This window comes from Nymphalis io, chromosome 10 (assembly GCF_905147045.1).
Source record: "Nymphalis io chromosome 10, ilAglIoxx1.1, whole genome shotgun sequence".
Taxonomy (NCBI): Eukaryota; Metazoa; Arthropoda; class Insecta; order Lepidoptera; family Nymphalidae; genus Nymphalis; species Nymphalis io.
In genome coordinates, this window is record NC_065897.1 from 5,976,126 (window position 1) to 5,995,291 (window position 19,166).

The 19,166-nt window shown below is 31.5% G+C and overlaps 1 protein-coding gene across 1 annotated transcript in view; it reads left to right on the top strand.

Annotated features, from left to right (window-relative positions):
* The window catches only part of LOC126771261 (ATP-binding cassette sub-family G member 1), a 34,810-nt gene extending 16,643 nt beyond the window's left edge, over window positions 1–18,167 (top strand). Inside the window, exons 3-13 of the mRNA XM_050491050.1 lie at window positions 8,404–8,521; window positions 8,811–9,003; window positions 9,539–9,684; window positions 10,013–10,251; window positions 12,352–12,486; window positions 12,669–12,808; window positions 13,508–13,676; window positions 14,158–14,258; window positions 14,600–14,755; window positions 15,455–15,638; window positions 16,391–18,167. Of these exons, the coding sequence (XP_050347007.1) occupies window positions 8,404–8,521; window positions 8,811–9,003; window positions 9,539–9,684; window positions 10,013–10,251; window positions 12,352–12,486; window positions 12,669–12,808; window positions 13,508–13,676; window positions 14,158–14,258; window positions 14,600–14,755; window positions 15,455–15,638; window positions 16,391–16,545 (1,736 nt within the window). The 3' untranslated portion in view covers window positions 16,546–18,167. The remainder of the gene's footprint in view (window positions 1–8,403; window positions 8,522–8,810; window positions 9,004–9,538; window positions 9,685–10,012; window positions 10,252–12,351; window positions 12,487–12,668; window positions 12,809–13,507; window positions 13,677–14,157; window positions 14,259–14,599; window positions 14,756–15,454; window positions 15,639–16,390) is intronic.
* The last annotated feature ends 999 nt before the right edge of the window (window positions 18,168–19,166 follow it).

A 19,166-nucleotide genomic window follows, 5' to 3' on the forward strand; every position in this document is an offset into this window, starting at 1 on the left:
TTTTATTATTATTAAACGCACGAGGCAGGCAATAAAGATAAAATATATCATTAGTACGTATCGATTTATCCATAATTATAGATTTGATGTACATATTTTTCCAGTGTTTATTATAATTGAATTGAATTTGACGAGCCGGTTCGCGTGGTTGGTGACACCTTTCACGCCGAAGGTTATGGGTTCGATTCACACCCAGGACAGACATTTACAAGCTCTGCTTAGTTTGGTATCAGATGGCCGTGTGTGAATAATGTCAAAAAAAAAGAATTTGTTTTTACTAAATTTTTATTTGGGAGTAAATTTATAAATTTGAAAATACAATATTTTACTAATTTCAGTGTAAAAAAGTGCAAAATAAAAAATATGTATATTCTAATTCGTAAACGTTCTTTCGTCTGTCGCGTCGCGTAATAGCATAATAAGAAGCTGATTATTATTTTTAAATCGAATTCAACTGAACAATTTTTTTTATTCAGTTTTTTTACAAGGTCAAAGTGCATGTTAATTGCAAATTGATGGCTTAAAAGCTTTTAAGCGTCAATCTACTACTATATGCTAAATAATTAAATAAAGTGATAAAGTGTCCCATTGACGAACAAAAGACTCCTTCTTCTTAAGGAAAAAGTTACCAGCTTTATCACTAGGCTAGTCCAATGCGGATGGGTAAATACATATGGCAGAATTTTATCCGATTCATGCTTATGCCGTTTTCACTATACTAAACTATAATAAACTCAAATTAAGCACATACCCATTCAGTGGTGCTTTCCCGGCCTCGGAGGCCGTCTAGCTCATATCATTTAATTCTTAAAGTTCTTATATGTATTTTTCATAGCAAAACAAGAAAGGTTTTCCTGAGACGATAGTTTTATTAAGGAAGGAAAGGAATGTTTTATAAAGTAAAAAAAAGTCTGGCCTCACCTACAATACCGATAATTTAGTTTATTTACGCTATATTACATCCAACCAAAATTATTGTTCTCATTACAGTTAATTTTTGTATGTATTCTAAAATACGTCATATCATTACTAGGTCAAAACCCTAACAAATTTTGTAAAATTTAATATTCAAAGCTTAAACAAAACTTAAAAATAAATTTAGGGTCTGCCAAACAGATGCAACACAAACTATTTATCAAAATTTATGTAAATTATGTATCATTAGTACCACAAAAAAGTAAAGCACAGGTAGGTTTATACAACATACAATATTCAACAAGGATAAATAATAAAATAAACGTACTCAATATACCTTGTTTTATATACTGAATTTTGAGTCGAATTTCGACCATTGGGCGAATACTAGATTCGCCCAATGGTCGAAATTCGACCATAATAACTTCCATCAACTGCTGAACGATACTAAATAACGTTCTGTATTCAAATTTTTTTTCCAAATGTAAGTATCAAAAATCGGTTGACAAACAGAGGAGAAAAAGGCGTTGAACTGTTTTGTCATTGCCTATTTATATACAGATGCCGATCATGTCTTTGATGGTATTACACACATACTGCAGCAGTGCTATTCTATAAGAACTTACTTCGTATCTCAGTCGAAGAAAACCGATTTACGACTACTATGCAATTTTATTTTGTGTGTCCTTTAAATACTACAATTATTGAAGTTGATTTTGTACATCATTTTCTGATATTTCACGGTCGCATTTTGCGTGGGTTTGAGTTTGTTCTTACAGCAAAGCTCTACAGGAACTTCCCGATTTCTTTCAATTGATTTTTTTAGTAACCAGGTCTGTTACATACTTATAATTATCCTTCGGTCGCGGCGAGGTATTATATTATTTTACTCCATCACGTAGATTTTTTAAAATAAACGTTGACTCAATACAATTTTGATATTATGAAAAAAAAAACAAAAATATTGTTCAATCTATACTAATAGCTTGAAGCTGAATGGTATGTTTATTTGAACGCGCTAATCTTATGATCCACTGGTCTGAGATGGTAATATATTTTTCGTTAGATTGCCCATTTATTGAGAAGGTATATAACGATACATTGGCCGAGAATTAACGTTTAAAAGTGAAACCGCGCAGAACAGCTAATTTATAATAAATATATGTTTACCCAATACGAAATAAATTGTTGAAGGCAAAAGAGCAACGAACCTTAAATTATAGCAGACTACGTATTTCCTAACGATTTATGTTTTCACTTCAGTAATAATAACCATCCTCTATACTGCAATGTATGCAAAAAACGTTGCAAATATGTGCAATAACTGACACATATTATTATAGGTTTGTGTAAGACATGCGTGTACATAGGTATGCAGTCGTATTTTTATTACTAATAATATAATGATCGCTTTGCGTTTTTCGGATCTACTTAAAACTGTTAAGCATTTAAGAACTACGACGTTCTCTTCGACAACGTTGGCATAATAAAATGGCACAATGGCATAAATATTCCAAATACCCTGCCCACCTATCCCAGAGATCTTTCTTAATAGGAAAGTTCCATATAGAAGTTCCAAATTACTTTTTACATGGAAACAAAATAAAAAAGTAAAGAAAAAGCAATCCTTATAATATTACTATGATGACGTTTTGAATAATAGAAAAACAAAATGGACGATCTCTCATAGAATAAATTAATCCTGACGTTGAAATATACGATTTAATATTAATGATTGCATTATATGATAATCAAGCTAAAGTTACCATGTCTTAGTATAATCAATTTTAATAACTATGATTTTTTTATTATTAGTCGCGGGCCGTGTTAGCCCAGTGGAAAAAATTGATGGTCGGGGTTTAAAGGCTGGGTAAGCATCGCTGATTTTTCATGTCTTTGTGTTTATAATTTATCTTGTCGTTAACGGTGAAGACAAACTTGATGAAACTTGCATTGAAAATTGCATTTTTCAATTGCGTGGCATCCTGCATGGGAGCAGCCTGAAGAATAAGCTTTAACTTTCTCTTCCATTCCTTCCATTCTGTTCCAAATCATTACGTCTTTTTTATTTCAAATAAAGACAGACAGACTCAATTGATAGTGATCAACCATAAAAATTGGCACTGTAAGAAATATAAACCATCCCTTACATAACTGCAAAATATTGCTTTTTGTCCTCATATTCGACCGATAGGTTAATGATCTACATAAACCAAAGATATCTTATTAAAAAAGATTATAACGTTCCGTCAATTTATTAATTTTAGCACACAAGTACATAATATGGATAAAAAGAGGTCTTAATTGAATCTTAATTTTACATTAAATTAGCTTAGCAAAACAGCTTAACGTTGTAATTATTTGTAAAATGACGATTCAAATTTAATCATTAACATTAATATTAGTTATCCTTTTTTTATTGTTACATAACTAAGTTTTTGTTTAGATGTTACAATTTTTTTATTTCTCGTTAACCTTATTTAAAATTTTCATTATGTATTGTTAATATTTAAATTAAAAAAAAAATCATAACTTACTTCTCCTTAACGTTGGCACATTTTTAAAGGCAGTTTTTTGAATAAATATTTTAATATTTAAATAATAAATAATGAAATAATTTTGCTGAGAATTAGATGAAACGTAATATTTAATATTTTAAAATAATTTACATATTGTATTGAATATATATTTAAAATGGTCATCGACGACAATTGACAATCGACATTGACTTATTCACAGTGATAATTTTGTCCGTTTTAGATATATATTTCAATATATCCACGCAAATAGCAAATAAATAAATAAATATTTAGTAAAATAAATAATCATCACATATTCTACCGCAAAATAGCAGTACTTGGTATTGTTGTGTTACGGTTTGAAGGGTGAGTGAGTGAGCCAGTGTAATTACAGGCACAAGGGACATAACATCTTAGTTCCCAAGGTTGGTGGCGCATTGGTGATGTAAGCGATGGTTAACATTTCTTACAATGCCAATGTTTATGGATGTTGGTGACCACTTACCATCAGGTGGCCCATAGGCTCGTCCGCCTTCCTATTCTATAAAATAAATATATGTTTCTTATTATTATAATAGTGTAAAGAAACGATGTATATACTATAGGCGCCATGCATACACAAGGGAGTAAAGAGCATCGGCGGAGATAGGACATGATGGCATAATAGAGCGTCATGTCGTTTGCTGTCACGGCATACGAATCTGTCTTACCCGCGATGCCACAATAGACGTTTCACATTAAAACTTAAATAAAATACGTTGGTTGCCTGAAAGAGATCGCTATGTAGCGATAAGGTCGCCAAAATTTGCTACTTTTATTTAGGCGGTATCCATGTTCTGTATTTTTTTTTCTCTTTGTGGTGTACAATAAAGTATAAAGTAAAGTAAAATACACGACTTTAGTGATAATCACGACTGTTAATGTGTTTATTTATTTCTAACGATAATGTACCACAACAAATAAAGTGAAAAACATTGAACGCTTCATTCGCGATATATGTATGTCTATTCGCACACATGTGAGATAATAAAAAAGACAATCAAAATGAATAATTACATTAAAACAATTGTAATTATCACAGCATATTTATTGCATCCGATCATTGTTGACTTATAAACCACAAGCCTAGTGCGTATTATATATGCGGCCATTATTCATTATAGCAAGTTAGCGTGTATCAGTAATTACTGCTTTATACCGTGTTAATAAGAACCGGTGGTCATTACACGATAAGAGAAAATAATGACATCGTATTAATGCGATTACCGGACATAAAGAGACGTATATTTAAAATATAATTGTCATTGCGAATAAAAATTGATATAGGAGCTCACAGAATGGATCATTTCTTCTTAGCTGTTCCGTGTCAAATCACGTCTATGTTGTCACCCGGCATTCACCCCAGTCACCCGTCACTAATATGAAATCTCCTTCAATCTCCTTCTCATCTCCTTCTATTTCTAAAATCTCCTTGTATTTCTGTGAAATTACTAATAATACTTCCTTAATTACGAGTTAACAAGCAAACAGACAGTTACTTTCGCATTTATATTAGTCTGAAATCTGATTTATTGATGTTGAAGAAAGCGAAACATAAAATTATTATAATAAAATTTCATTCTTTTGGATATTTAAATTGCGAACAACGCTGGTACAATAATTGCTGCTTTATATACATCGATGACCTAAAAAAGTATAAACAAATGTTATTAAAAATAGATACTGACTACTGTACGAATCATGACAGCGTGTATAAATTGGATAACCCGCGTGCGATCAGAGTGGGATGCGACCTTTTGGAACTGAAACACGCGCGGTCCGCCCGGTAGCGCTAACGTAGGCAAACGCGCGTCATTGCTCGCGAAACGTTCTAAGCTATTGTTCGAGAATTACTTGCTAACGATACTTCGGTTGAGAACTGTCATTTTCCATATATACATATATATTTTGACAAAGTTCCATCCTATTTATAACGCGCCGATTTATACAATTATATTACAACATAATGGGACGTTCAATTTTCGCAGCTAAAATAAATTTCTGTGTGTAATAACCTATTATGTATTCTTTTAAGTAACTTTTTACAATACATATTCCTATACATTTAGGTTTTTGCTTTACGTTTAAATAATCAAAATGCCATTAAAGTCAAGAAAATTTAACAGAAACGATTGCTAAATATTGCTTAATTCTTTTTAAATAATAGTAAACAAAACGAACAAAGTTTATTTTATAATTCAATTAGACAGACCATCGTTAACTTACAATCTTAAAAATATACTATATCAAAATGCATAGTAGCAAGGTACCGATACAATGAAAATTATTTTCGAAGTCAATTGGCACAAAAAATTATCGATAAATGAATTATTCATGCTGCGTCTATTCGGACGAACGTCGAACGTCATTAAACTTGAACAACAATCGGTACACGTCAACACGGTTCGAGTGTATAATATTTGTCGAGTTTTAAAAAGGAATATAATATGCGTTTGCAAAAATTACATAATGTGGACAAACGTATAACGCCCGCTGGCGATTAGTCAAAACTACTTTTTTTCCAGTAATGAAATGAAAGTTGTGATTTTTGTTCGATAAAAAATAAAGTAAATAACAGCCTGCTGGGTTAAGATCTCCTCTCATTTTTAAGATTAGGAGCTTACTACACCACTCTTTTCCGTTGCAGTTTGGTGGATACACGCGGCAGATTTTCATCTACTGAATGCAGATTTCCTCATGATGTTTTCACCGTCGAGCATAAGATGACTTATAAACATAAATTAAGCATATGAAAATTCACTTGCACGAAGAATATAAAATTCACGTCTTCTAACCAATTTGCTATCTCTTTTCATTTTACTATTTCTGTTTCATTTGCGGATATAACGCTTTTAAAAATGACGGACCCACCGTTTTAAAACTTTTAAAACAATCGCTTAATTTCAATAAATAAGCAATTCTACTCTAATACTAATATCTGAAAAAATAGTAATATAATAATTTTTTTTTTTAATTTCTAACAGCTAAACGGCCTGGCATATGGCCGCTTGATGGTAAGTGGTCACAACCGCCGATAGACATTTGCACTGTCAGAAAAAACAAATATCCCTTACAATGTGTATGCGCCACCAAACTTGGTAACTAAAATATTGTATCTCTTGTGCCCGTACATAACCTCATCCGCCAAACCGGAGGTGTGAGCAATACCAATTATGCTACTTGGCAGTATAATAGGTATGTGATAAATGGGTGGTACGTACCACCCACTCATCATCATACGGGCGTGCACAAAGCTTTACCATACCATCAACATACATAAGTGACGCTGTCGACTTAGTAAGAGTACGGCGTAATTAAAAATACCATTACTAAGCAAAATAGGATTTAGCAACAATTACCTTTTAAACCGCGGTCGTAACTCACCTCACAGCTACTAGAAGAGAGCAAAGACCTATCCTGTATAGGAAAGAGCTAGAACTAGGTTAACATCCTACCGAGGCTTACGAGCCCGTATAAAAACAAATATTTTTTATTTATTTTTAGCAAAATCTATTTTAGATATCTTATTGAATTCGATACCAGTATCTGTTGTCGAGGAGTTGTTTTGACAACATCAAATATATAAAATAAATAAAATCGCAGACAAATTAGTATATCCATAATATAAAAAGTCAACAATACTGCACTTTAATTTAATGGAATGTTGAATGACCAATAAATAAAAAAGACATATATATGATTAACACCACGTTGTCATGTAAATCTATATATATATATATTATATTAGAGATTTAGATCCTTCCAATGTAAGTTGAGCACAGATCTATATGATCAATCATATTAAATAGGGTTCAGCTTATGCTGGACACTCGTCAGTTAAGCGCGCCTACGCGTTTATGTAAAGTGCGCCGACTGCCGCGCTGTTGCCTATAGCATTGAGCTATATGCAGCGAACGAAGACGCGCGGCGGTCTCTGGTAACAGGGATCTGGTAAAATATATTTTGTCAGAGTGGCTTATTAAAAAAAATGTACATATTACGGATTAAAAAAACAGAACAATATATATAAAACGTACTTCTTTTGTTTTTCGATACAATACGTGTTACTAGCTATTACCCGCGACTTCGCTCGTAAAGGATAAATGTTGTATGCAATTCTGTGATTTTAAATTAAGAAGCATGAAATGTCATTCTGAATAAAAAATGTTACAAAAACGGAAAATTTATTCCCTTTGAGAGCTTCCGTTTCGTGCGCTGCGTAAACGGTTAAAGTTAGACAAAAATCATGTGTGATGGAATTGTTCCTCTTGAAAAGTCCACGATGGCATACGTGGTTTCATTATATTCAAATAAGTGAAAAAAACAACAAAATAGCTTGTAATTTGTTTTTACTAATTTATTAATATTTATAGTAAATAATAATTAATCATATTAAAAGGTTAATTAGCCCACTTATCTCCTCTTCTATCATTTAAAAGTCTAACTGAATGATAACTATATGAAATCTAATGTATAACACAATTTTTCCACTATTTACGTAATTATGTAACTTTATCTTTTACTACATAATAAAAAGAACTAGTAGATGCTGACCATTTTGTCCTTAATTACAAGCTAGATGTTACTTTCTGCTTACGAAATAGGGCCAATGGGCGTATTATTTATGAATAAATTTTAACTTTATGATACTAACCTTTATTTTTCTTTAATTTTACAGTACAATATTTTTATATGGCTACTCATGCTTCATATTGATTATGATTTATCATTGATGATGTCCCCCTAACCGATTTCTCCATCCGATTCCTGCGCAGGACATTTTGAAGTGCACAAGTGTCGCAAAGATGCATTCTCTATTCCCTCGCTCTCATAATCCTATGGAACAAAATATTTATAGGTGTATATTATTACATAAAAATGTCGAATATATCAAATTGTTTAAACTAAGTATATTATTTTATTGTTACAGAAACTAGGAATATTTTAAAGGGTGTAAATGGATGCTTTAAACCGGGACAGCTCACGGCCATCATGGGTCCATCCGGTGCTGGAAAAACGACTCTGCTGAACATTCTAGCCGGGTATTCGTAAGTAAATTAATATAATAATCTTTCAAATAATAACTAAGTTTAAAAAAATATTATAATGCATAACAATCTACAGCATTTAAAATGTATTTAATAGTTTACAATTTCATTCAATAAGATTTAAATTTAATTGTTTCTTAGTTTAGATTCTCGTTTGCTTCGATATTATCTTAAACAACTCTAATACGATAAAAATTTTTCTTATAATTAAACAAAGATTTTATTTATATTCGAACTAAAAACAATGACTAAACTAAAATAAATAAAAAACAGTATTGTTTTCCTCTAGAACGAAAGGAGCGAAAGGCGAAATAACAGTGAACGGCGTGTGTACATGCGCGTCGCAGTCCACCGGACGAGGGGGCGCGAGATATATCCGCCAGCACGATGATCTCCGCGTACACCTTACCGTTTATGAGTCCATGTCTCTCGCCGCAGCTCTTAAACTGGCCGATTTCAAGTCACAAGAACGCAAAGAGAAAGTAAGTCAGTATTCACTTAACATAGATAGTGAAAGTTGTGTCATTATTATAAAAGTGACCACTCATCAATCATTATATTATATAACAAACGTAATAATATTCGATTAAAAAAAAATCTTAGTCGAGACTAATTTAAATTGTAAATCATAATCATACGAGCTTATTAAATAAAGCAAGTTATTTTATGTTCAAGCAGATAAACCACATAGAAAGTATTAACCCGATTGCTATGAAACTTTAACGTAATGATAAATTAAGCTACGGTTTGGTTCACATTTAACTGCAACTCACGTAGCACGTATGGGAATCTCTTGATTATTCCAATTCATAAAACATCGATACATTTTAGTATTCAGCTGCAAAAATCTGGAATGCGCCTCTTCCACCTCTCTGCGTATAAATACAAAACACACATAAAATTTCATATGAAATTTATTGATTAATAAATTTGCTTGACTTAAACAAGCACCTATGATATGTTATAAATAGAATATTTACATTGAGGTATTAATTTTAATTATTATTTTATTTGTAGGTATTGGAAGTGTTGGCACTTTTGGGTCTTAGTAAAACTTCTCGGACACTTTGCAGAGATCTATCCGGTGGTCAAAAAAGGAGACTAGCTGTGGCTCTTGAGCTATTGTCTGACCCATCATTATTGTTTCTTGATGAACCAACTACGTAAGTAATTATAGCCATCAGTAGTATTCATTAGTAAGGGTTACTATTAGCTGATCTTTACCGATGAAATCCACTTATCCATATTGTAAAATAACGATTCTAATTGCTTATATAATGGAATCCTTATAAGAATTGAACGTCGATGACCACCATATGTCAAAGGGAACTTGAAAAGTACAGTTTGTAAAAAAAATATTTTGCATACACAGATGTGAATATTTTGCCAACCCTACAAAATGCAAACAAAGTGGCCAAGCGACTTGCTTAATCTGAATATTTACGAATATTTTAATCAAAATCATTTATAGTAACTATTTGTATATTTTAGTGGATTAGATTCATCAGCATCGACATCCCTAATTGCCCTTCTCAACGGCTTAGCACGTGGAGGCCGAACGCTAGTGGCCACAATACATCAACCCTCTGCACTCCTGTTCGATAAGATTGACTCTATCTACTGTTTAACATCTGGGAATACGCTATACTCTGGACCACGAATGTACCTCCTCGATTCTCTGGCCAGCGCTGGTTTAAGATGTCCACCATATCATAACCCAGCTGATTTCTGTAAGTGATCATTTCTTTAAATTGTTATTTTTTTAAACTACGCTTTTTCTGTGAATATCGTTTAGTAAACAAATGGTTGCCAAAAGTTATTAAATTAAAATTTACTTATTACAATAAAATTGATTGACGAGCCGGTTGGCGTGGTTGATAGAACACTTGCCTTTCACGCCGAAGGTTGTGGGTTCGATTCCCACCCAGGACAGACATTTGTGTGCATGAACATGTATGTTTGTCCTGAGTCTGGGTGTAATTATCTATATAAGTATGTATTTACAAAAAAAAAAAAAGTAGTATATGTAGTATATCAGTTGTCTGGTGTCCATAGCACAAGCTTTGTACAAGCTTAATTTTGGATCAGATGGCCGTGTGTGAAAAATGTCCCAGGATATTATTAATTGATATTCAACCGTGTATATTGATTGGCAAACCGTAACTAGCCTACCGTACTGTTTTCTAGCAATCAACCTTCAATTTTATCGCGATAAACCAATGACATTGAATATAGTTAAGTATTACTGCATTATTTTCAATAATAATTAATTCAAACCTTTATTCAAATGTTGAATATTAACTTGATAATAAGTATTGAAACGATGAATATACAATATTGATAGAAATAGGTATATTGTATTTGCATATTTTTTTTTACAAAATAGATCGAAACTTTACTATCAACTTACAAAATATAACAATTATATTTAAAATTAAATATTTTACTTCGATGTATCACATTCATGTGTAAATAAACAAATGCGTGATTAAAAAGTTCTTCTAAATTGCCTTGTATCGCCATGATGTGTTATTGAATTTGAAGCAAATCTATTAATATCGATGGTTGTGCTTCACAAGGTAATCCCTTTAATGGATATGATTGGAGGATATAAAGTGTGGTCCATGTCGAAGTGTCAGTTTTTTCCTCCATCGACTTACCAATGAGGAAAGTAAAAAAAATATTTAATATTTATTATGGAGAAACCTTCTCAATCGCCATTTATCTTTGTAATATAATTTTCTTTGGTTTTAAAAGTATTAATGTCAGTAAATACCGATCAGCTTCACAAATATTAGCTCTCTGAAATAGTATATTAGGCAATAGTCCAATGTATTAAGATATATATGTATAAGATATTTTTCTCGGTGGTAGGGCTTTTTGCAAGCCTGTCTAAGTAGGTACCACCCACTCATCAGATATTCAACCGCTAAATAGCAATACTTAGTATTATTGCGTTCCGGTTTGAAGGATGAGTCAGTCAGTGTAACTACAGGCACAAGGGACATAACATTTTCGTTTCCAAGATTGATGGCGCATTGTTGATATAAATAATGGTTAATATTTCTTACATCGCCAATTTTTTGCGGGTGGTGGTGACAACTTTACATCAGGTGCCCTATTAGCCCGTCCCCCTACCTATAACATGAAAAAATTAAAATGTCCTGTTTAAAATGCGCTTTCACTATTTCTACCTGTGACATAAGTTCTAGACTTGCCTAACACGTTTCTTTATTTGATTAATAATTATGTAAATAAAATGAAATCATTAATACATAATAGTTAATAAAAATGAAAGTTGAGTGGTTAGCGATTTATATTTTTTGACGATAATAGAATTCTAACGCCTGCGCACCACTTTTCGTTCGAAGTGTCCAATCAATATAATAAGGAAAACGTTAAAAGAGGTAAATTATTGAAATGTAAATAAATATAATATGCTATTTTTAATTTTATTAATATCATTATATGAAATTGCGATTGTTTTTGACGTATTACGCTGAACGGCATTACAATATTGTACGCATTTATATACAAAATATAAATTTCGTTCAGCTCCCAACCCATCTCATAGGAAGCACATTTTTTTCTCAACTCAGAGGTGCTTGCCCCAAGATTGAACCTGCGATCATATTTATAAATTTAGAAAATGAGTATATATAATATAAGAATTAAATAACCTTAGATCAAAGGTCTTACTGACCTTATTCTAGGATCTTAGTCTTGTATCTAAGCGAATAATTAATTGTAATTTGCGTGCCTTTAAAAATAAAATAGCAAAAACGTTGTAATGATTTTTTGTAATAAGTATTTTAATATCTTTTTTTTAGTAATGGAAGTAGCTTCTGGTGAATATAATATTGATCTTAACGGGGCTGCTAAAGCGATGCTTCAGTACAAGCCCGAATCTACCTCCAAGGAATGGGAAGATGTGCCAGTTATATCAACGTTCTCTAATGCACTCAGTAAGACCCAGTTTTTTTTAAATATTTTATAAATATAACGTATATAAAACACTTTTGTTATTACGCATTTTTAAAAAAGTAAACATATAAATATATTCGTATATTAAAAGCTCATTCAGAGCCATCATTAAAAGTCACCTAAATTACAGTTTAAAATAAAGATCTATTTAAAAAAAATATAGGTATGGATACAGAAATGAAAGACAAACAACTACGAAGCGACAAGAAATATCAACAGAACTATTCAAACAGACCATCTGGATACTTCAAACAGACGTGGATTCTTCTTTATAGAAATTACTTAATAACAACGAGGAATTACGTGAGTTCAACATATTTATTATTGTTTTTATTATTGTTACCAACTCTCAAAGCTATTCCTAATGTTTTCTAATTTTAAGTACAGAATAATGGGCTACATAGAACGTTTATATTGAAGGACAAATATACAAAGAAAATGTCTTCGTTTTTTGGGATAGGAACCTTCGCGGGCGTAGGCAGAACCACTCAGCAAAGTAATAATAATCAAAAGTATGGTTTAGCAATGCATAGAGGAAAAACATAACATCATTCATTTTTATTTAATAATGTGAAGACTAACTGTTCAATACACAAACTAGTTTTTCCGTCTATTAAAAAAAAGTCGGTTTAAACTTTGAATTTTCGACTACTAAGTGCTGAGCTGAGGGCTCATCTCCCTTTGACAAGATTAGTTAGTTAGTAGCTTAGTCCACCGTGCTGCACCAATGCGAGTTAGTGGATACACATATGGAAAAATTTTAGTAAAATTAGATACATGCAAGTTTCCTTACGATTTTTTCTTTCACCGTCGAAAACGAGATTAATTATAAACACATATTAAGTACATGAAAATTCAGTGGTGGTAGGCCTGGCGTTGAACCCGCAACTCGGTTAAAAATTCACTGAGCAATCTCAATCCGTCTATTGTATTAATATAGCCATAAATAATCGCGATCAAACTCAACACTAATTTTTATAATTTTCTTTGTAAATGTTACAGTCTCTATTCCTGTATCGAGTGGCAGCTCACGTAGTAATCGCCCTAATATTTGGATATTTGTACTCGGGAGTTGGCAGCGAGGCCAGCAGTGTCCTTGGAAATTATGTCTACTTGTACGGCTCGATGTTGCTCGTGGTTTATACGGGAAAGATGTCTGTTACATTGTCGTGTAAGTTTCAAATATCATACTTAATTAGTATCGACTTCTTAAAATTCGCGTTGGCATCAGAGAAAATATATTAAGGCACACATTACTGTTGGCCTTCCATGTGGGTTTAAATATAATATTCCGAGATAATAATTACATTAAATTGTTTGGAAATAATATACCTATATTATAACTAATGTGTATAAATTGTTCGGTTTGTAATCACGATAACAGTTATTTATTAACATCTCGGGATATAAAAGATTATATTATATACTATGGTATATCCTTCAGTGGAAATTAGCAAGCACTTATGTATTAAGCATTAAGCAAGGATGTGAACAATTTCAATAAGGTCCTTACGGAAAGATTAACCTCTATAGTTTTTACTTCTGGTTGAACACAATATCAATTATTAAGTAAATGACTTTTTTGATAAAAAAAACTAAATATTCAAATAATATAGTAATTATTTTAATAAAAAAATAATATTTTGTTTCAGTTCCTCTGGAGATGGATATATTAAAAGGCGAATACTTCAACCGATGGTATAATTTAGGACCTTATTTATTTTCAATATTAGCAGTGGAGTTACCATTCCAGGTAATTTAATTCGGCTTTAATTGATTGATAAATATACTTTCGCACATAGGTGTAATCATTGTATAAAATTGTCAGTTATTCTCTTATACAAATATAAAATTTAATTACCAGAAAAAGGTTTCACTTAAAACCTAATAGTTTACTCTCTTGTCAAATTTTATGTATTTTAATCTGTTTATTTATTTGGACATGATTGTATAAACATTTTTAAGCCTTACTTTTATCGTAAGAAACATGCTATTCATTTTTTCCTGCAATGGGACATCAATCTTTTTTGAATCGCTAGATTGCGATATCTTAAATACGTATATTATATCATTAATAAATTTATTTTCTTGCAGATGATATCATGTGTATCGTACGTCGTCTTGTCCTACTGGCTAACTGACAACCCGCTTGAATCGACAAGAGCAACGCTATTTCTTGCCACAATAGTGGCTACTTCGCTCTGTGCTCAAGCATGGGGATACTTTATAGGATCTACTACACCCACAAAGGTAACTTTAGTTAAGTAACGGCTAATAACGGCATTGCTTTTTGTTTAACCGAGTACTATGCTAAGCCACCCGCTCCTCTAAGTTTGGAGTTAGTACCATCAGGCGTCTTGAATGCGGCTCGATGAATAAAATTGAAGCATTATTTCGCCATTCCAGGTTTCCTCAACATATTATTCTTCGCACGAGATAGATATTAATATCAATTAAGCACAAAATAATTCTTGTACTGATTTGAATACTTGATTTTCGCTCATTCATATATTACCATTTAATAGCAAAGGGTAAAAAGCAAATTAAAACGATAACTACTTGTACTTGTACAGGTTTTTACTTTGAATTAATTATTTGTAAAAAAACAACATTTTAAAAATGTTACTTGATTTGAAATTCGAATCTCAATCTAATAATGAAATAGTAATCGACACGAAGATCAGGGACAATGGTTATGCGTAATTCTTTAAATCATATTCGCAATTCCAAGTTGCTTCTAAAAAATCTTAGAAATTAAACTACAATTTTATAATGACCTGAACTCGGGACATTCTAGCCGGGATAAGATAGATAAGCCAATTAACAAGAGATATGCTTAAAACCGTTTTCATTAATCTCGCTGAAGCAAATCTAACAATATACAATAATTTAAATCTGCGATTTTTTTTTTATATACTAATTTTAATAAAATTAATTTCTGTATTACAGATTGCTGTTTTCATAGGCCCAGTACTCGCCTGTCTATTTTCCATATTTGGTTTCTGCTTATCGTTACGTGACACGCCATACTCGTTCCGATGGCTCCACCATATCTCCTACTTCAGAGCCGGCTTTCACGTCGCTGTGCACTCCATATACGGTTTTAATAGAACAAAAATGCACTGCGCTAAAGGTAAATATAAGTATTATACATGTCAGATATATTATGTCATGGAATCGCTCTTGAGGTCTTTTAGAATTACTGTATAATAAGCGAAAGCTATTATCATTTATTAATTATAATATAATTTACTGTATTGAAACTTATTTATGTATTATACAAGTATGATAGTTATGCTATTTGTACGTTTTTTTATTATAAAATGGGTAGACGGACTAGGCTAAAAGGCCGCCTAATGGTAAGTGGTCACTACCGCCCATAGACATTGTTGTCAAAATGTTGTCACTCTATAACACCAATGCGCCACCTTGTGCATGTAGTTACACTTCATACCGGAATACAATTACTAAATATTGATGTTTGGTATTAGAATATGCAATGAGTGGGTAGTACCTACCCAAACGGGCTTGCACTAGACCATAACGCCAAGGTGTGTATAACAATATCCCAAGGGGGATCGAACCTACGACTTTCATATCACTGCACGGTCCTCATATCGTTGAGCTACTTATATATAGAAGTATGATAACGGATACAATGTATTTTAATCAATATGCTTCAATTGAATTCCAATACATCAAAGATTTTATCAACTTTCAACATGCTCTATCAGGAAATTGAATGTTCAGATAAACGAGTAATTAGAAGTTTTTCATCAAATAATTATTATTCGTTATAACGAATTAAAAATTTACATTTAAAAAATGTAAAAAGCCCCAGTAACCACCAAGTAAATTAAAAAATAATTATAATTATTTTTGCAGAGTATTGCCACTATATAACGCCAAGCAAATTCCTCGTTGAAATGGACATGGCTACTATAGACGTTGGTGTTAATATGGCAATCGTGCTTACCACCACCGTTTTGATGCATATATTGACATGTACGACGCTCTGGTACCGACTTAACAAGAGATGAAGCCCTAAGTTCGTGGCGGATTTAACTTGATTTATAATTTAATTTATGTTTAGATAATAATAATTTAAATGTGATAAACTCAAATAATATATACGGGATAAATACCTCAAATATTATCTTAAGACCTTGGTAATTATTATGGTAGTAGAAGATAAAATAAAAATGGTAAAAACACATTAATAAACACACGTATAACACAGGGACACAAAATTAGATGGAAACTAGCCTGGTGATGAAATTATCAATTTTCTAAATAGGGATATAAGATATTTTATGTTTTGTGTATATTTTCCTTTCCAATTTGAATATAAAACAGTTTTATACAATAATATAATGATTGAAGAAATATATTAAATCTTGTTCAAAAAATGTGATGAACATTTATATAATACGTAGATTTTCACACTAATATAAATTCATTTGGTGTGAGGGGTTAGATTTAGTGATATTTATAATTTATATTAACATCATTTCTTAATAATCATAATTTATGTACTTACAGAATGTTTCAAAGCTTTATCGAAGTTAAATTTACCAGTTAGTAGATTAAGATTTAATTTTATAATATATGCCAGTAATTTTAATACGATTACAACAGAATGACAGTTTGACAGTTTTAAGCAAATTATATTCAATTTCAAAATTTTGTTTCATTCTTTTGTCAATCCTAACTAATATTATAAATACGAAAGTAAGTTTGTTTGTTACGCTATCACGTCGTAACTATTCAATCGATCTAAAACTAATTGCATATAAATATGTTTACACTTAAATGATATTGCAATTTGTATCGGATACTTTTTTTTGATGTTGACATAGCTGTAGCTGTAGGTCTATTCTGTAAGAACAAACTCGAAACTGAAAAAAAATTGAGAAACGTCAGAAAGTGATATGAGACATTTACCATAATAATTATAACATTTCAAATAAGTCAATATTTTACAGGTGATTAATGAAGTGAGTTCTTACAGAATAGCACTGCTGGACGTCATTAATATGTTTTGTTCATAATACATAACGATAAGATTAGATTTAAGAGAGACTAGGCGAAGTGTAATCGACAATTGTCGAAGCGATTTCGTCCAAATGCTATTTATTTGGACATATGCATATGTAATTTTCATCCACTTTGGTGTTTTCTACGAACAATTCAATTGCTATAGGATTTTGTCGATATATAGGAATAGATAGCCGTTTTCTCGTTCCAGCACTTAGTAAAAACTAAAAATAGTATCAAATTATTTGCAAACTTATCAAACTTTCGTCAAAATAATCCTAAAAACGAAGACAAACGATGAGGCAGAATCCAAAGTACTGCATTATAACTAGACACACATATGTAATTGTAATTGGTCTATAAACAAACATAACATCAATTTTAATTCATAAAACAATTTTGACAAAAATGGCTGAGTAACAAAGAGTCCTGGATTTACAGTTGTTGCTTAACGTATGTAGAGTATGTAAACTCAGGTTTGCCATATTTTAAGTACAAGCAAATCTTATTAAAGACTACGTCGAAAACATAAAAATATTAAAATATCATATAAAATACTGGTGCTAATAAGCTTTTGACGAAATATTTTAACATCAAAAATATATTTCATTAAAAAAAGAAATTTGTTTTATTTCAATACTTTGTCATTTTAAATTTATGAAATACAATTAAACATTTATGTTTTTAAAATATATGTGATCTAAAATAACCAATACATCAGTTTAAGTTTTATTTAACAAAATCATCGAAAAACGTATATTTTCATTTGATAACTACATAAGACGATCCTATCGCTAAGTAAGACCTCTCCCAGACAACATTGCGCATATTCTTAGTAATATGTATCTGTGTGATTATATATTTGCATTGAAATATAATATTTTACATGCAAATAAAAGCATTCAAATTGATTTAGTTTAGATACTACTGACATTCGTATTATCTACCTCTCTATTTTTTTAATAAACTAGAGCAGTTAGAGATAAAAACAAACACACACCGAAAACTAAGAAAAGTACAGCGAAGCAGAATAGTTTGAGTTAAGATCATTTTAGCAGAGAATAGGAAATTTTGATTATGTAATCATACTTGAACAAACCAAATATGAACCAAATACCTAATCGTTGTAGTCTCACAAACTGATAAGTCTGATCCTTAGGCAAATTATGATACACCTGCCAAGTATCATCGGAAAGGTATTGGTTATATTGCTTAAGCCGTACAGAGATATTTTTACTTTATTTAATACTGAGACATTTATAGGAAGCTAAATAAAACTCAAAAATGCGTTAATGTTTTCCAGATGGTTAAGTTGGTTGAGTTAATGAGATTTCATCATTTCACAGACGGCATAGTCGTATTTGCTAGAAGTGTAACAGATAATACAGTATAACTAGCAACAACGAGTCTGAGGTAGTTCGTCATTGAATGCCATGATTATAACTAATGTTGCACATACATTAGGATATATAGATTAAGGGCGTGTACACAAAACTGCGATGCGACGTCGCATCGCAAAAATCTGCGAGCTCCCTCTACGCATCGCAAGAACTTGCGAATTGATTCGCATCGCGCATTCCTGCAATGTTGCGTCACACTTGTTGACGCCATTTTAGTTCGCTCA